This window comes from Lytechinus variegatus, chromosome 3 (assembly GCF_018143015.1).
Source record: "Lytechinus variegatus isolate NC3 chromosome 3, Lvar_3.0, whole genome shotgun sequence".
Taxonomy (NCBI): Eukaryota; Metazoa; Echinodermata; class Echinoidea; order Temnopleuroida; family Toxopneustidae; genus Lytechinus; species Lytechinus variegatus.
Genome location: NC_054742.1, coordinates 32,421,013 through 32,441,614, shown reverse-complemented (window position 1 = coordinate 32,441,614; position 20,602 = coordinate 32,421,013). Strand labels below are relative to the sequence as shown.

At 34.1% G+C, this 20,602-nt stretch overlaps 1 protein-coding gene across 2 annotated transcripts in view; it reads right to left on the bottom strand.

Annotated features, from left to right (window-relative positions):
* Positions 1–3,174: 3,174 nt before the first annotated feature.
* Positions 3,175–20,602, bottom strand: part of LOC121410794 (chromobox protein homolog 1-like) — a 28,905-nt gene continuing 11,477 nt past the window's right edge. Inside the window, exons 3-6 of one of the 2 annotated variants that reach the window (XM_041603107.1) lie at positions 15,849–16,038; positions 10,718–10,895; positions 8,250–8,380; positions 3,175–5,999 (exon numbers count right to left, since the gene is read on the bottom strand). In XM_041603107.1, coding sequence (XP_041459041.1) covers positions 5,870–5,999; positions 8,250–8,380; positions 10,718–10,895; positions 15,849–16,036 — 627 coding nt within the window. In that variant the 5' untranslated portion in view covers positions 16,037–16,038 and the 3' untranslated portion in view covers positions 3,175–5,869. The remainder of the gene's footprint in view (positions 6,000–8,249; positions 8,381–10,717; positions 10,896–15,848; positions 16,039–20,602) is intronic. The other variant, XM_041603106.1, reaches the window with a different exon arrangement.

The following is a 20,602-nucleotide window of genomic DNA, read 5'->3' as shown; positions in this document are numbered from 1 at the left end:
TACCTTTTAAAATACCAAGTGTTATTAGGTGACGAAAAAAGGTAAACAGATCAGGAGCAGCATGTAGCTTTGGAATGTTCCTTTACTTTGAATTGATTACATGTCATGAGGTCTCAGTGTATGACAATAGGTCCATACAGTAAATATCAAACTTTTTCTATGTATTTGTATATTTATCTCATGTATTTATGTATGATCATCTTAGTAAATTTTTAATATGAAAAATAAATATGCCAGAAATTCTTGCTGGATAAAAGCCTTATGTTGCAGTTTCTGGATTTTTCTTCTCAGTGAGCCTTGTGTTTGACAGACATGCTCAAGAAATATCTTAATTTGATGTGACCAGTTATGCCCATATGATTCAACTGCAACATGATTTTTGAAATAATTTAACATATTGTATTACATAGGAAATCTTAAACATGTAAAATTCTCTTATTTGAAGTTCAGATTAATGCTAGTACTTTAATCAAATTCAGCTTTACTGTAAGTCTTGTGGTTTGGTTTAAGTCTAAATTGGCTTCAAGTTAATGATGGAAAGATTGATCTGACCTCCCTGGAGTTCATTTCACTTATATTTATTCAGGGAGGTTTACAATAGACTTGAATTTCAATGTAGTTTTCATATCCCTATTCCAAACTTTGATCACTATCATATTTACATATGAAATGTTTACAAGATCACATTGCAAGTGGAGCTTTTAACCTTTACGGTGTAAAGAATGCAAAACTTGTTATAGCCCCCCCCCTCGAGATTTCTGCCATGGGTCTCCCGATCGCCAAGAATAATGTAATCTACAAAGATGTATAGCTTTCTTTTTTATAATCAAGTTATGTGAGAAATCATAGATTTTGGTACAGATGTCTTTCATAAATCCCTCATCAATTCCTGAAATAAAAAGATAGGTTGTGGTAATTATTTCATATGTATTTTATTGTTTTTCAATTTTATTATGCATTTCTTTGTTTTTTTGTCAATTGTTTTCAGATGCGGAGGTGTGGGTGTATGTGTGTGATAATTATTTACACTATTTGAAACAATGAGGGAACTTACTAAAAAAGTATTTACATAAATTGGAAAAGCTCCTGATTTTGTCCATAGGGTTATACACAGTCATATAGAGAAATAGCAAAATTTTAGTGAAGTGTGTTCGGTAAACATAATCTGATATCCGCACGGTAGGTCCAATCATCATAAATTTGTTATCAAAATATGCGTAAAGGATCAGAGGAAAGTCATGACATTTTGTTTCGAAATATTGCGGCATTACGAAGTACCAACAAACATTTGACCGTTTTGGGGTTAAATAACATGCTTGAAGTGCTTGTATACGACATCGCGTAATCAAACATTTGAAAATTCATATCACTGTTATTCTTACTTTCACTTAACCTTAATCAGTCATTTAGATATTTTTCTAATTCTCTTCAATATTAGTGCCAATGTAATGTCAGGGTGGACTCCCACTTTAACCCAAACGGAATATCTCACTTCAAGCCCCAGCGCTTGATTGAAGAGCCCCTACACAGTCTCTGACTCTGTAATGAGCCAGCCATTGCTTCGGCATATTCAGGTTTCTAGATTCATCATGTTGGTAGCAAAAGTTTTCAAACTGCCACAGGAATCATTTGTAATTCACAAAAACCAAACTAGGACACATTGTACATGAATTTGTACTGAATTTAACATGCTTTTACAACTTGGCTTGTATTCTAGGAGTTTATAACCTTGACCTTTACTTCATACATGTGACTCTGCTCAAGTTGAATCTCTTGGGACCACAGATCTGAAATAATCCTTTGTAAGGAGATTATTTGACTCATGAAAGGTGAACTTATGAAAGGTTGACTTACATTATAGTCTGTTGTGCATGTCCATATATAGTATATTATACTTTTGATACTTATTATATATAAGTATCATCAAATATATACTTGCACCATTCAATAAAAAAATAAGAAATACTCATGAAACACTAGCATTTTATGACTTCACTTTATTCCATTTACTAAAACTACACATGGTAAAACAGTTATCAAGAATAAAACCTTCAGCGAAACAGATATCAAAACACAACGACCCATATTCTGAAGTTCTGGTTTAAGTAAGGATAGCCCATTGTTACATAACTCACTAAAGGCTCATTTGGCTCTCAAATCATTCAGAATTGTCTAAGAAGTATAAATAGATGATTGTCTTCACCATTGATGAATCAAAAAAGAGCACAGTAAACGTAAGAAACATACATCCTAAGACAAATTTTGGTTTCTCATAATTTTAGCAGAGAGTTGGACCATGATCTAAGTTAAACCCGACTCCAGAATACAGGCCTTTGTTTTTTATTGATTTTTTTTATTGTTTTATGGTTTACAAAATGTCCAAATTATACTCAAGATGTTATTCAGTTACATCTACTTAGCTTTGACATAATCATTTGTTGATCAATATGTTGAAACAATATTATTACAAGGTAAATCAGAATTTGCTGGACTCATCTGGGACCTGGGAAGATAATGTCATGCAGCATGACATCATAGTTTTGCATCAACATAAAGTGACAGAACACACATATTTTATTTCTTTAAAATTAGCATTTGAAGTCTACAATAAATTATGTATATTCTCACGTTTGATCTTGACTATGTATCAAATTTTCACAAGATGAAATTATCACAGTAATGGAATACAACACACATGGGGTTCATGTAAAGAAGACGATTATCATCTCAATAAATGGGTATGATGAAAATGGGCACATCAGCTGTTACTCTTAAATTTTGTTAAACCTATTTAAGATCAAAATAATTTTGTAGAACACATTTAAAATATGACAATGACCATCATGTCTGTGACATTTAAATCAGTATATATGGCAAAAGATTTGTGCTGAAAGCTAGAGTCCATGTTGGGATTGTAGTGAAATGCACACCAGAAGGAAAACTACTATTAACACAAACCACTAAATAAGAATACATGCATTTCACTTGCATTAGAATCTCTAGCAGGATATGACCATGTTTGTGAACGGTTGCAATGGTCAATGATCAAAGCTGCAAGCACTTTTGGAGCATGATCTGACAAGAACAGCTGATCAGCATTTCATCATGAGAATATAATGTATCAGAAAATCTCCTATGGAGTACAATGTCTACTTTTCATAAAATGTTCTTTACAACTTATACCCTAACTACTGGTAGTTAGAGACTTATTGTCGACATACACATGCAGTTCATGTTTAGAAGACTTTGGGGATTGAATTCATGACACGATTAGAAAAAGTTGGCAATTTGATACGTTTAATCTTCGACTAGCTTTGATTATTCTGCAATATCTGACAGAAAGTTTATACAACATAATACAAAATCATCAGATACACTAACTATTGTAATCTTTCAAGTTAGTCTGGGAGTCTTACTAATGAAAATATTATAAGGAAATCATTGATACATACCACTGCACATATTTTTGTTCTTATGATACATTGAGATGTAATTTTATGAGATCAAGTTAAACATAGCAATCACCATGCTCCTTATACACAGACCATATCAAGTCTACAGAAAATGTTCTCCTCTGGCTGAAGGTGCTTTTTGCCTTGAACAGTTCCAGTTTGGCATACATGGGTGAAATACTAAATCCATCTTCCATTTCTTGGACATGATATATATACAGCAACTTTTCAAAAGCTTTTAAAGCAATAATCGATGCTTCAACAAAATAGCGACCAAACAACCCTACAAATAAAAAAAGGTGAGTGTTTTTGTGGAATGTATTGAGGTCTATCAACTTTTGTATTTTGATATGCAGTGCATACTAAACTAGAGTGATAATAGCAATTGGCAAAAATCTTTCTTCCATTGAAACTCAGACACTATGCAGAGTGTAGTAAAAACATACAGTGAATAACATACAGTAATAGTTGCAAATACGATAACACAATACGTCAACGAATAGAGAAACCTTTACAATGAAAAAGAAATAAACAAATGATACTCGGGAAGAGAGAAGCATACAGAGGCAGTTCATTTCTCCAAATGTGGAAAAGAAAAGGAACTTTCAAAGTGTAAAGCAATAGTGTATATGATCACTGGATACATTCATAAAATCCTTGCATCAAGCACACATGCACAATGATGCAAATCAAGACTTGACTACCTCCAATATATAAAGGAGAGTAATATATTTTCTATATCATGATAATCCAGAATTAAAGGGACAGACTGCCCTGACATCAAACTGGTTTTAATGAAAGCAGAAAAATGAGGGAAACAATACTATATTTGGTGAAAATCTATCAAAATATCACGAATAAGAATTTTTAAGCTTTGATTTTGTGATTTAATGTCCAAGCAGCTTCTTCATACATCATGTAATATAAATTCCATTGTCATTTTACAATGGCTCATATGCTGAATATGGATATGAATTTTAACTAAGCATCTGGATATTTACTCTGAATTCAAAGGTAAATCATGTTCATTATTAGGGAGAAAATTTGCATGTTACAGAATTCATATCACACAAAATATGGGTGAATCAATGAATTGAATAGAACTGAACTTATTTGGCATCATTGAAAATCAAAATCATTAGCAATCACAAATATATGTAGAATAATGAACCAAGCAATCAGGTGGGTGTTTAATGAAAGTTGTCAGCACTGACTAAATTGTCAGTGCTGACTATATCTGTGAAATCCTTGGTTTTGATTGGCCAAGAGGCTCTGGTCTCTGACTTTTACTATGGTTACTGTCGGAGAAAGACATTTTAGTGCCAACAACTTCCATGAAACGGTCCCCTGAAAGCAGTTTACGCGTGTGGAAGGGCCCTACAGCAACACATTAAAATATTAAATTAAGGAATTGTGACTTATTATCCATAACACCTCTTTCTAAAAATCCACAACTGTGCCTTTCTCTGACAGATTTTCAGCAAATTTTCATCAATACATTTCTCTTATTCTAAACCAACCTGACATCAGAGCAGAGTTCCCATTTAAGATTCTGTAGAAAATGGTGGGAGAGAGAGAGAGTGAGAGAGATAGAAGAAAAGATGAAGAAGAGAGAGTTTCATATATACAATTAATACAGGGAAACCTCCATGACAAGCAAACCTCAACATCAGTCTTATCTATATTAATATTTGCCAAAAGGAAGGCACAGCAATAAAACAGTTTCCTACAAACATTTTCTCAATTATGGGACAAGACATCACTCTGGCTAACAGCAGACAAATGAAACAATATGGTATTTCAAGAGAAATATCACAAACGAAACAAGCAACTTAAAACAAGTACATGATCATTCAAAGGAGATATCATTTTGCTATTGGTCAATTTTGTGTTATAAGGTAACAAGCTGCCTACAGAGAAAAAAAATCTCATGTGCATTATCATTATGACAAGGCATTGTCACATTTGTAAAAAAAATAATCCAACATCATATCTTACTTTACCAGATATTTTCATTAAAAATAGCTGTAAAGATAGATCTTGCCTTGATGATGCTTATGATAAAAAAGTTTTCTCCACTTAACAATAATGCCTGAGGCAATGACATCCTGTCACAGAGACCAGGTTGTGTACATACTGTGCAGACCACAAGAAATCTCACAACTATGCTTTGTCAAAGATATTCAATTCAAATCAAGTTTTTTTCTCCCTAAGTCAAAAAGGGTAATAACTGTGAATAATATATCATATCTAGAGTATATGACAAGGGAAGTTAAAGAGGTTTGCATCAATCACAAGTCTTTGAGGTTTCCCTGTATCCATAACTCATGCCTACTAAGGCTTAACCATCGATGACAAAAATGGGACATACAAACGATGTATACATAAAGAAATGAGCCACCCTAGGATTGTGCTCTTTATCTCTTGTCCACCTCATCATCATCACTGTGCCATGTCAAACGCTCTTCATAAAACTGGATGACAGTCTGTGGGCACTTGTGGTTGGCTTCCTTTGCTCGTACCAGGTCAGCTTCATTGTTGTGTTTCCTGAGGAGAGATGCACATGTTAAAAGCAATTCAATGTAAAATCTCAAGGAATCCTATATTCACCTACGTCTGTTGATCTGTATATATTCACAATCACCACACCAATAGGATGCAGACCATCCCTTCAAAACTTTACTACTAAACTCCTCAAAAAAAGTTTGCTCCTTCCATGCATGGCATGCAATACGTTTGTATTGGAAGTTTTCATATTACAGTCCCACTTCTCTTATCCGGCCTCCACTTATCTGGATCTCTCTATTATCCGGACGCACACTTGCCGATATTTTATCTAATTTTTTTTTCAATTCAATCTAGTATGTGAGGAAATGAGATTTAATTCTAAACTCAATCCTACACACAAACTCACTTTGATTACATATATTTTCCAATATAGTCTACCTTACCTACAACATCATTTTTCATGAAAATATCTCACCCAAATCCCCGAATAAACTTAGGCAGGATAATTTTGGGGTTATGTTTGATGCTAATATGTCCATGTCTACCCAGGTCTCTAGTATATGTCAATCAGTACAGTACCAATTACAGAATTTAGGGTTCATTAGGAAGTATCTCACTAAGTCTTGTACAGAGAAGATTATACATGCACTTATTACATCCCGTCTTGATTTTTGCAATGCTTTAGTATATAATGTTTCACAATCTCAGTTAGATCGCCTTAGGAAACTCCAACATAATGCTGCCCGTATCGTCACCATATCCCCCAAGAGGAATCACATAACCCCCATTCTCAAATCTCTTCACTGGTTACCTGTTGTACCGCACATTAAATCCTCCTACTTGTTTTCCATTCTATTCACAGAACTGCACCTCAATATAACTCTTCCTTGATTACTCCATACAATCCCTCTCGCAACCTTAGGTCTTCTAGTTCATTCTTACTCGCTGTACCACAATCTCATAATTCATGGGGGGATCGATCATTTCAACATGCTGGGCCTTTCCTATGGAGTAAACTGCCAATAGAAATCCGCAATATTTCTTGTCTCACCACTTTCAAAAGTTCTCTTAGAACCTGGTTATTCACGCAAGCTTTTAGGTAATTGTTATTCTACCCCTTTTTTTGTAGGTTTTCTTTCTTCCTTCTTTCTTTTTGTTTTTCCTTTTCTTTTCTGCGCCATGAGCATCTTTTTATGATGGATACCGGCGCATTACAAATGTTCATATTATTATTATCATTTTCCAGTAAACCAGGGCGCAGCGCAAACATTTCATCAAGTTCTCTTTTTGTTTCCCGGGAAAAACACCACATGTCTCCCTAGCTTAAGCTAGGCCTCAATATGGACAGCACCATCTATCATGTTTGAGCCTACAGTTAGTATAACAATGGCTGACATTGCAAAGCTGCGATACCCGCCACCAACTAATTGTTAAACTTAGTTTCATCGAGTCATTCTCTTTCTTTTGAGGTATGCTCCATGTGTACATGTACCTCAATCATTTTACCAAGTAAATTATCCAACAGTTTTGGCCATCGATTGATTTCATTTACATAAAAATACTGCCTATAATTTGCACCCACACTGCAGTGAATACTGTCTGTACGCCCACTACAATAGATGTGTAGCTACTGCCATTGGCCTGGGGAGGCAGCCAGCAGCACAGCTGCATGTATCTAATATTGGGTCTCTCAGATCCGGATAAATCCCTTATCCGGTTTAGTGCTAGTCCCAACGTGCCCGGATAAGAGAGGTCAGACTGGAGTGGTGCAAGATTTTGCACACTCCATGTTTGTACAAAATCCAATAGACAGCAACAAATTCTCCCCATTAACAATAACCAATGATGTAGCGCAGTGTGAATTTGCCATTTACATTGTGCACTGAACTAGACATTCTACTTCTTGTTCAGTAATGTGTGACCCAACGACTTCTGGGCTTATTCGTACCGTAGCTAGCACTAGTCAAGTCGCATCAGCTTTCACACCGGATTCTCAATCCCTTCTTATATTGCTATGAGAAATCAGTGTAAAACTTGCTTTTTGTGTTATCCCTCTTGCTTTACACTATTTTTACCTCCTAGCTACCAGGTCACACATTAAAACAGCATAGCTACATCTGGGAACTTTAGTGGCAAGAACTGTCTTACGACAGAAGCAATTATTTGATTCTTTGTCCACTTACCAAGCAAAAAATTGCTGTTCTAATGCTCCAATCCGACATTGGAATTTGAATGTTACTTATTGACACTAAGAACTTTGAGGTGAGGGTTGCGATAGAGTTATCTTACCACTTCATAAGGAACAGAAGCTCATTGTTGGCTTCTGTGGCACCAATGATTCTCTCTGGATCCAATCCTCTGTCAAATCCTCTGTACTTCTTCTCATCATGTTTAGCCTGCTTGCTTTCTTTTGAAGGACCCTGTATTGTATATGAAAAAGCAAAACAGAATCTTATTAAGCGGGAAATCCAACCTTGGTAATTAAACAACTTTTATTCGAAACAAGAAATACAGAAGAAAAAAAATGGGGGAAAATACAAGAAAATATTGATGTTTAAGAAATTATATCACTATTTATCTGTACTGACCACAGAGAAATGCTGTTAGCGCTAACAATGCACTAACGGAGGCTGTTACAACAGGTAATGTAGCAGCAATACCTAATGTTACAACAATGGTTTACTTACACATTGAAACTAGAGATGCTCGGCGGATCGCGCCGCCGAGCACATGTATCCCCCGAACCCACCGCGTCATCCGTCATTGCGATATATAGAGCTCACACAGAAATTTGACAAAAAAATACAATTATCATGGCGACAATGACCCTAGCATGCAGGTCCCCCAAGTCCATCTACCATCCAAGTGTGGTTGAAAAGTGACTTATGGTTGCAGAGAAAGAGAGTCTTGCATGTAAACTTTAATGTTGACCTGAAAATGACCTTACCATCATAATGTGATAATGAGAAAAAATTTGGAAAAAGATGTCATTTTCTCTCTTGGAATAATCAAACAAACTATTCACGTAAACACTTCATCTGAATGACATTAAAATATCCAACAAAATGAGATTCCATATCTGGGGTTATTAAAGTTTTGAAATTTCACAACAATATTTTCCTAATTTAGTTCATATCTTTCCCAACTGCTTCTGGATTTGTTTATTTTAATTCATTTTCAAACAATCTTAACATTGGTATAATTTACACTTAGCAGATTAGTACCAGAAAGTAACTCAAATTGTAATTTTAACAAGTAGAATGCCTCTGGCCGTCTCACCTGCATCACGTGGTTCAATATAGTAGCAGTGCTGACTTTGAAAACTACTCTTAACTCGCACAAGATCTTCAATGATACATGGTTACTCTTATGTCCACTTTTTATGAACTAGACCAATAAACTTACAGAGATATGATGGTTATTCAACAAAAAACCCCAACATGGCCAAAGTTCATTGACCTTACATGACCTTTGACCTTGATCATGTGACCTGAAACTCGCACAGGATGTTCAGTGATACTTGATTACTCTTATGTCCAAGTTTCATGAATCAGATCCATAAACTTTCAAAGTTATGATGGTAATTCAACAGATACACCCAATTCGGCCAAAGTTTATTGACCTTTGACCTTGGTCATGTGACCTGAAATGCGCACAGAATGTTCAGTGATACTTGATTACTCTAATGTCCAAGTTTAACGAACTAGACCAATAAACTTTCAAAGTTATGATGGTAATTCAACAGATACCCCCAAATCGGTCAAAGTTCATTGACCCTAAATGACCTTTGACCTTAATCATGAGACCTGAAACTTGCACAAAATGTTCAGTGATGCTTGATTACTATTATGTCCAAGTTTCATGAATCAGATCCATAAACTTTCAAAGTTATGATGGGAATTCAACAGATACCCCCAATTTGGCCAAAGTTCATTGACCCTAAATGACCTTTGACCTTGGTCATGTGACATAAAACTCATGCAGGATGTTCAGTGATACTTGATTAACCTTATGTCCAAGTTTCATGAACTAGGTCCATATACTTTCTAAGTTATGATGACATTTCAAAAACTTAAAATCAGGTTAAGATTTTGATGTTGATTCCTCCAACATGGTCTAAGTTCATTGACCCTAAATGACCTTTGACCTTGGTCATGTGACATGAAACTCTAATAGGATGTTCAGTAATACTTGATTAACCTTATGGCCAAGTTTCATGAACTAGGTCCATATACTTTCTAAGTTATGATGTCATTTCAAAAACTTAACCTCAGGTTAAGATTTGATGTTGACGCTGTCGCCGTCGGAAAAGGGGCGCCTACAGTCTCACTCTGCTATGCAGGTGAGACAAAAACGAAAAAAATTTCAGGCCATTTTGTAAGGCCTCCCCCCCAAAAAAAAAATAATAAAATAAACAAATTAAAGAATGTTAGAAAAGTAGAATCTATATATCAGAGCTTTATACCTCACCCCCTTAAAGACTTTGAATGTAAGATTTTCTATTTTCTTTTTAGAAATCAGTGTACATGTAGATGTAGATTGAATTGACATATAGATGCATATGAACATATTGGTAGAGCAGTGGTCTGTATTCTACTGATCCACCTTCATAAAGTCATTAACTAGTATCCAATGTTTTAACACAAATTAAAACCAAAAAAAATATTGTTTTATCTATATAGCTTATATCCATAATATGATCAAATAATAATTCTGCCAAATCTCTTGCTTAAGATACAATTGTTTTGACTACTTACTGATGCATCTTTCTTTTCATCTTCTTTTCTCTTTTTCTTTGCTGCAACATCTCCTGCTGCCCCATTGACGGATGTTGATTTTCTTTTTTGGGCCTCCTTTTCTTTTATTTTCTTTTCATATGCCTCAATTAAATCAGGACACTCCAGATTGTCTTCAGGTTCCCAAGTATTTTCATTGCTGTAAAAAAAAAAAAACAGAGTGAACAATCATAGTTCATTTCATAATAATCAATACCAAATTATCATTTTGGGGGCAACAGTTATTTCAATTATGTTGTTATTGTATTCATTTTATATTTCTTAAAGGAAACAACTTTTGACACCTCTTTCCACTTTTGTGTACATTTGTATAAGTTATGCTTTTTAATTTTTGTGTTTGCTTTGTTTGTTAAACTTCTTTTAAAAGTTATATTAAAAGAATTGCAACATTAAAAATGGCTTGTGTAATTGAGTTGTGTAATTTTCTAGGCTACAATAAGATCTTTTTCTGTAAGCAATATAAAAATTCAAAACCAGCAACCACTAGTACACACTGATACATGTACACACTAAAAATTCCTTACATACAATAGAATACTTATATAATATTGACTGGCCTTGAGGGGAACATCAAATATATTGCCAGCAAAAGAATCATATTGGCCCGAGTCTTTAGACGAGGGCAATATGGGTCTTTTAAGGGCAATATATTTGATGTTCCCCGAAAGAAGAGCCAGTCAATATTTTTATTATCATCCAAATCAGATATCTAGAGCAAAAATCATGATAATGGGGATATTTCTTTTAAAAATAGAGTTCTATTGTGTCATGTTAATATCGGTCTAGGCTCTGCACTTAACCATTATGACGTACTTGCAAGCGCTCGGATTCAGCGTTGTCTTTATTATGACGTATATTGTTGGTGGGCGGATCCTTCTGAAGCGTATCTCTTTATACGCATCCACAAATGCCCGGATGTGAGACCAGGGAAAATACAAAGGTATATTTTGCTTCGTCTCTGCATGCAAAGTAAATACGCGCATTGAGACCGAGGAAAATACAAACAATATACCTACCCTTCCCGATATTGAGAAAATGTAGGGCAATACGGTTTTGTAAATGACCAGCTCAGATGTCTGATACGGGTGATAATGAGCTTTATTCACACTTAAAAAAAACAAAAATCATATTGTAATGAGATACAATGGCATGTAAAAAGTTAAACCCCGGGAGAAATATTTGTTTATGTTTTAATATGATTATTCAATTTCCAGGAACATAATTTGAGTTTGTGTATGTATGTGTGGACTTAGATCCTATGTGTGTTTGGATATATGGGCAATTCCATGAAAAATGTTCACTTTAGAGAAAAAATGAAGTTTCAGATTTCACTTAAGCAGTCAAATTTTCTGAAAAAGTAATCTGTAAAGTCTCAATTTCCAATAGAAATATCACAATATTGATAAAATTTTGTAGTTTTTTTTCCATCATCAAAATAATAGAATAGTAAATTGCAAAATGTAAAAAATGTGGCTATTTTCAATCAATTCATCTTTCATGTGTCTACTAAAAGCAAACAAGGTCCCAGAGGTCTCTTTTAACTTTTGAATAGTTGATTAATGTTTAAATCAACAGAAAATAATCATTAAATTTTATGCCATTCATCAATTTTAGAGAAATCTGTCTTCAGATTTGTGTGATTTCTTTACCATTATCAGTGTCATGTCCGTTACGTTTTTCACTTAAAGTTTTCACAGCTTACAGGAAATTTGTCTAAAGGTACTGCAGATTCAGATTCTATGTTAGAATTAAACCCCCTACCATGTGTAGCAATCATTTTATATATGGCAAATTTTTAATTTTATATATGGCAAATGGCAGCATTCACAAAAACAAAATATTTGGCTCACTGTCACAGACTGCGGTCAGTCTCAATTGTTTGAGGATAGCTGAATGTAACATTTCCTAGAATCTGCATGTCATTCAAGCTATTTTAGAAGTAGGTGAATGATGAAAGTTCAGCTCTTGTTCTGGTAGATTTTTCTGAGAATTAACGGTATGCCACATGATATTAGGATAAGATGCAGCTAGATCTGGCAACATACTCAGATCACAATCTGCATCATTTGTGTTTGAACAAACATTTGATTATCTTAGGTTTTTGCACTGACAGTTTGGAGCATGATAAAACTCCAACTTGTGAATTCATGATCATTGATGATATTACTTAAAAGTATCTGACTTTCACCAACCTCTACATGTGTACTTCTTCAGTGTGTCAAGAGCTCACATTTAAAAGCAAGTTTGTATTCGGATATCTGTGTTACACGATGTAGCTCTATGAATCCATGAATCTACAGTGGCACTTCTTTGCAGTATCACAAAGCAAAGGGGCCGTGGAAAGAATGTGGCGCGATCAATAAATTATGTCATCATAGTAATTTGGTCAGCCATAATCACAATTTGAATGAAGTATCTTCAATTGTGCACAAGCAGCGCGGACAATACAACAAAATTAGATACAGCCACATTTGTCAGCAAGCAAGATTGTAAGATTTAGAACATCCAAGATTTGATGAAAGGATGATTATACTCAGGATGATAGTTATATTGAATGAAAACAGAATATCAGAAGCTATTTACAAACATTCTAATTACCTTTCAACTCATACATAATTGATAATGAAAGACTGGTTTCCAGGTACTGCTATTAAATTTTTATTAAAATACTTTTTAATATCATTTTTTGTAATCTTAAAACTGACATTAATACTAGTACTTGTTCTTTATCATACAATACATTCCATAATATGTTCTTCTTGGATTTATACAGGTCTGGTACATTGTTTTCTCACAAAAATGAGATTTAGTCTTCTCAGTGTGCCGTAGTGGTATGATAACCATTGTATTCAATATAAAATTATCACTTAGGCTATAGCTATGATACCTGCTAATAATATCTACATATTTTTCTTTAGAGTGTTTAATAGTAAAGGTACTTTGCTTTTACATAATTACATTCATTATTCATATTTCTTTCATTTTCAAACTAAGAAGTGCTGATGAAGTTCACCTGGTAAGGGTGTCATGTCCGTTACGCTAGTACATTATCAAATATTAGGGCATGAATAAAAAATAATCTTTTCTATCAACTTTTTCTCCTTAAATTAGGTGTGGTGGATGGTAGTAACTGGAAAATACTCATTAACTGTTGTTAACCGGTGTAAAATAAATTTTTCTAAATATTTCTTTGTTTTATAAATATTGTACAAAAAGACCCCCTCTCAAATTGCAAAATAATAGGAGATATTACAGATTACCAGTTATGATATGTGTCTCTAACCTCTAGCCTTAACATGTAAACAATTAGACTTGTACCATATGTTGTAATAAAATAATTATATTCGCTTACAAAAAGTGGACGAAACTGTCATGTCCGTTACGCTTCGTGTGTCATGTCCGTTACGCTACATTTTGAGCTAGGAATACAGAATGCACTGCAAAACTGTTGTTAAACACCATTTTATGGATAGAGCATGATCTGAAGGTTAAATTAACACCAACGTCAGGTGCATGCACTCTAAGAATTCACAGGAATTTTAATAAGCAATAGGAGGTAAAAATGCTTCGTCCATTTCGTGTCATGTCCGTTATGCTCACAAAGAGTGCAATTTCTCCGCAACTGTTCAACAAAACGATTTGAAATTTTATGTGTATGTAACTGATACTTAAATGTGTCTGATAAGCTTAGTAACAATTATCAAAAGACTAATTCTGCTAATTCTATTGTATAAACCTTTGAATTACAAAATTTTGTCTGAACGTCATGTCCGTTACGCTGGAATTGACCATATGTACATGTATGCAGTATGGATTTTATCTGTTTGTGTGTTTCTACTATGAGTTATGTGATTCTAATTATTTCAGAACACTATTTTCATTTGTTGAGGTTAAAAACAACTAAAATTATTGAAAAAAAAAGAATTATAAATCATATTTACCGGACGCCCATCTTATTTACCCGGACGGTATTTATCAGTATTTACTACCGGTATTTACCGCCCAACCCTGTAAGCTACCTTGAATTACCACGAGAGGGCGCTGGAAAGCAAAATTCAAAATCCAATTTTTGTATAGAAATAACCATGGAAAAAACATTCAATGGCCACTATACTTTTGTACCTTTGGAATGTGAGATGATACTTACATGTATATTATATTGGATGGCTCAGAATGGAATACCAGAAATATTCCAAGAGTTTGGGCAAATATTCCACGAACTGCAGATGAGTAGAATAACTAGTACAATATTTCTGGTATTCCATGAAATAAAGCCATCTAATATAATTATTATCAACTCCCCCCCCCCCCCCAGTGACAAAAAGAGGGAGAAATCTCACTGAGCAAGTCATGTCACTTTATACCACACTTCATATGATCAAATCTGATCGATATGCAACTTACATACATGTAGTTCATCATGACTTCATGGAATATCAGTGTTCTATGCTGTGCATATCATTGCTTTCAATGTTGTACGTGTTTTATATTTCATACATTCATGCATACGCACTAGACTGTAAAATACAGTCTAGTATTGAACAGCAGGTTTTGTACAGGAGCCTATAGGATATTTGTCAGTTTTCAGTCCTTTCAGGAAAACACTCTCATATTGAACAGGCAATTGGTGCAACATGTAGTTATAAAAGCATAGCTAAAGCACTCTTATTCATATCATTAAACCTTCATCAAATCTTTACCTGAGCTTTACATTATCATAGCAATATGGCCAATGGAGGGGGGGGGGGTAAAACAAGCATCATATGCCTTTGTACACACTGGAAAAACCCAACATACTGTCATGTCATACTTGAGATAATATACAGATAAAAATGTTTCTTTCTTAATCTAACTAAATGTCCATTTATATATCAATCTAATCTTATAGACATCTACTAAAACCTAAGTTACTCCTCTCATCCTTTCTTTTGACAACTTTTCAAAATATTTGTTTTAATTTCATTTGTACATTGATCATTTGCTACTAACTTTCTATTTCAAAATTATACATGTACATACAAATTGTGCTTTATGTGAATGACCTCAGAATGATTATCTTGCATAAAAGAAATAATCCTATTAATTTACTTACTCTCCATAGCCTTTCCACTTGAGGAGATACTCTACTTTTCCTTTGTGAGTCCTCTTGTCAACCACCTTCTCTACTTGGTAAACTTCCTCTTCCTCTTCCCCTTCATCACTATCTCCTTCATTCTGTTTATCTGCAGCATCATCTGCTGGTTCAGGACCATCTTCAGGTTTCCTCTGCTTCTTTCCCATCTATTACGGAAAAGAGAAAATTATAGATTTATAGTACGATTGAGGTTGAGGGGTATGGTTGGAGGGGGGTGAAAAGAAAATCAAAATAAATTGAGAACCACTCTCATATGAGGTGATGATCAAAACATACAATTTTCTTGTTCTTTGTTCATGATTACTCTCTCGTTATCACTCATAGTCATTACTGTATATCAAAAGTTTTTTTAAAATGGGGCCACATTCTTCATGTAGGCAAAGCCAGGTACAACAAACACAATTAGTTCTTACACTTTCCTTAACATGTTAATCTTTTATCAACAATCAAAGGTCTGCAGCAAGGAATTCTTTGTAAATGATGGTTTTGATGAAGAATGTCATAATAAACTATGGGTTCTGAAACTGCAGCCCACAAGCCTTCATGCACCCTGCCAAAAACTTCAAGCAAAACAAAAAGTAAAAATAAAGGGTGATGCGGTTAAGTATACTTTTTTTTTTTAATAATATTTTTATTTTCTTCCTCTTTCAAAACAATAAGTTGACAATCACAATTCATATAAATGAAGATTCTTTGCATGTATACAATCAATAAACAATCAAACAAATAAATATATCAATATCAATGAGATTACAAATGAAATCAAACTGCCAAATTTCTCTTCTATAACAATGTGAAACATTTTTTTTTTGTGAAAAAAAAATTAACCTCAATTTTTATATCATGTTAATATCAAAATTATGTCAAATCAAATAAACTACTTTTTTTTCATGAAACTCTACAAGCCTTTATGAGGAAGATTACATATATATAATCTTTCACTAACCCACGCACCCCACACTCCCTACCACACAATCATACCACCCCCAAAACACACACGCACACATGACCTCACAAACACATACGCACACAAAAAACCCTCACGCACACACATCATACAACAGGTATCACATCCGTTCCGGTCTGTCGATCTGTAACTTTGTATCATTGAAAAAAACAATAAACTAAAGTAGAATATGATAAATGATAAGTCAAAGAAATGCACCAATTTGTTCCCATTTTCTTAAGTGTACTCCCAAATTCCCTGTTTTCTTGGCTATATCATATTCTTCGTTTCTGTAACCTTTTTTTTGTGGGAAATAAAAATTATATGTTTTAACAGAAAGATTAAACAGTTTATTGCATGTATTCTCACACATTTACCAGATAAACCGATGAAAATTGTTTTACAATCATCAATCCTAACTTCCTTTAAATGAAGCTTTTTGATGACCTCCTTCCATAACTGTTTAACCTTTAAACAATCTAAAAATAAATGTTGGTATGTTTCTACCTGTTGTTTACAAAAAGAACAAAAATTGTCTGACTCAAAACCAAATTGGAAGAGCTTCTCTTTTGTATACACTGCCCCATGTAATAGTTTGTACTGAAACTCCCTTTGTTTACTACATATAAAATTGTTCAATCTTGTAAAGGTTTCTTTCAACTCCCCTATTCCAAGATCATATTCACAATGTCCATCATAAACCTTTAAAATGTACTCTTTTTGCAATTGCTCGATAAGGTAATTATATACATATCTGGCTTTTAAATCCATAAATTTATATAGGTAACCAAAGATCTTCAGTTCTATTTGAAAATTTTCACTATCTATAACTATAAAATCACTTTGTATCCATTCTTTTTAAATCACAGACAAAATTTGTTGAATCATCAGCAGATTATCAGCAGTGTAACCCTGGTTATGGAAGTATGAGACTGGTCTTAGTTGACCTCCTACAATAATATCTGATGCTTGAAATATGCCTTTCTGATGAGTTCAACATAAAACAAGTGGAATGCCTCTGGCCGTCTCACCTGCATCACGCGGTTCAATATAGCAGCAGTGCTGACTTTGCATACTACTCTAACTCGCACAAGATGTTCAGTGATACATGGTTACTCTTATGTCCTCTTTTTATGAATTAGACCAATAAACTTACAGAGATATGATGGTTATTCAACAAAAAACCCCAACATGGCCAAAGTTCATTGACCTTACATGACCTTTGACCTTGATCATGTGACCTGAAACTGGAACAGGATGTTCAGTGATACTTGATTACTCTTATGTACAAGTTTCATGAATCAGATCCATAAACTTTCAAAGTTATGATGGTAATTCAACAGATACACCCAATTCGGCTAAAGTTCATTGACCTTTGACCTTGGACATGTGACCTGAAACACGCACAGGATGTTCAGTGATACTTGGTTACTCTAATGTCCAAGTTTAACGAACTAGACCAATAAACTTTCAAAGTTATGATGGTAATTCAACAGATACCCCCGATTCGGCCAAAGTTCATTGACCCTAAATGACCTTTGACCTTAATCATGAGACCTGAAACTTGCACAAAATGTTCAGTGATGCTTGATTACTATTATGTCCAAGTTTCATGAATCAGATCCATAAACTTTCAAAGTTATGATGGGAATTCAACAGATATCCCCAATTCGTCCAAAGTTCATTGACCCTAAATGACCTTTGACCTTGGTCATGTGACGTGAAACTCATGCAGGATGTTCATTGATACTTGATTAACCTTATGTCCAAGTTTCATGAACTAGGTCCATATATTTTCTAAGTTATGATGACATTTCAAAAACTTAACCTCAGGTTAAGATTTCGATGCTGATTCCTCCAACATGGTCTAAGTTCATTGACCCTAAATGACCTTTGACCTTGGTCATGTGACGTGAAACTCATGCAGGATGTTCATTGATACTTGATTAACCTTATGTCCAAGTTTCATGAACTAGGTCCATATATTTTCTAAGTTATGATGACATTTCAAAAACTTAACCTCAGGTTAAGATTTCGATGCTGATTCCTCCAACATGGTCTAAGTTCATTGACCCTAAATGACCTTTGACCTTGGTCATGTGACATGAAACTCTAATAGGATGTTCAGTAATACTTGATTAACCTTATGGCCAAGTTTTATTAACTAGGTCCATATACTTTCTAAGTTATGATGTCATTTCAAAAACTTAACCTCAGGTTAAGATTTGATGTTGACGCCGCCGCCGCCGTCGGAAAAGCGGCGCCTATAGTCTCACTTTGCTTCGCAGGTGAGACAAAAACGGTTTATCATGAAGACATATAAATTTGTTATTAAAAATCACAGGATTGATCTTGTTTTCCTCAAAGTTTATACATTGATCCAAATCTTGCCATGCTTTCAACATATCTTTATAAAATATTGGTATACCTTGTAAGTCCATTTTATTTGCATCATAATTACAAATAAATATACTCCGGCCTCCCAATGATCTAAAAAGTAGTCAAACATTACTTTCCAACCTAAATATTTCTCACCGTACAGCAGCCTTTTAATCCACATAATTCTCTGAGTTTTAATGAAAACTTCAAAATTAGTTACTTTGAGTCCCCCTGCACAATAATCTTGATGTAGAATTTTCCGTTTTATTCTGTCATTTCCACCCCAAATGAAATTAAAAGAAATCTTTTCAATTTCTTTAAAGATATTTTGAGCAACTGAAACAAGAGAAGAAGTATACACTAGCTAAATAATCATGTATGCTGCCCTCTGGTGGTTGGACTGAATAGAAATAGCCAATGTCAATGCACCTGCACTGACAAGAGATGGCAGCCTCCGTGTAGAAACTTCCAGCGTGAAATTTAAGCTTTTTTTTTGGAGACATTTTGTGAAGTCTACTTGATAACTTCCGGGTGCATCCTCCGTTTAAATGGACAGGAGAATAACAACAATGGCAAGGAATAAAGATCAAAATGCATCAGAAAATGAGAAAAAACAAGTGATTGAACTCAGAATGCAGGGACTTAGTATGAAAAAAGTTGCTACTACATTTTTGTGAAGTCTACTTGATAACTTCCGGGTGCATCCTCCGTTTTAAAGGACAGGAGAATAACAACAATGGCAAGGAATAAAGATCAAAATGCATCAGAAAATGAGAGAAAACGAGTGATTGAACTCAGAATGCAGGGACTTAGTATGAATAAAAGTTGAACAGTTTTCTTCACACTTTGGAGAGTTCTAATTTATATTACTATACACAAGGCTCCACATTAACTTTTTTTGGTGGTGGCCCGAACGGGCCACCAAAACCTTCAAATAATTTTTTTTGGTGGCCCATTAGTAAAGTTTGGTGGCCCGAAAAATATAAAGAAAAACATTAATTTAAAATGAATAGGGCCTAAATTTAAAACAAACTAAAATATTATGCAGTCACTACTACGTACCACTATTCTTTGTACATCTTGTATGTAAATCGTGCTTGCTGTTATACTACTTTGCTTATTTTGTGGTAATTCATAAAACCTAGATTATGCAGGCCCCAAATTCAGTTTATTTTCTCTTTTCCAGCATATTATAGCAGGAGAAAATCACAGAAAAATATGCTGCAGAATTAGAACGATGTGTAAAAGGGGGAAATAAAAAAAAATTTAGAATAGTATATTGAAAAAAAAATTTTTTTTTAAATGAATAAGTGAAATAAAACAAAAGAAAAAATGTGGAAAGAAAAAACAAAGAGAAAAAAAATTTTTAGAAAAAAAACAAAGAAAA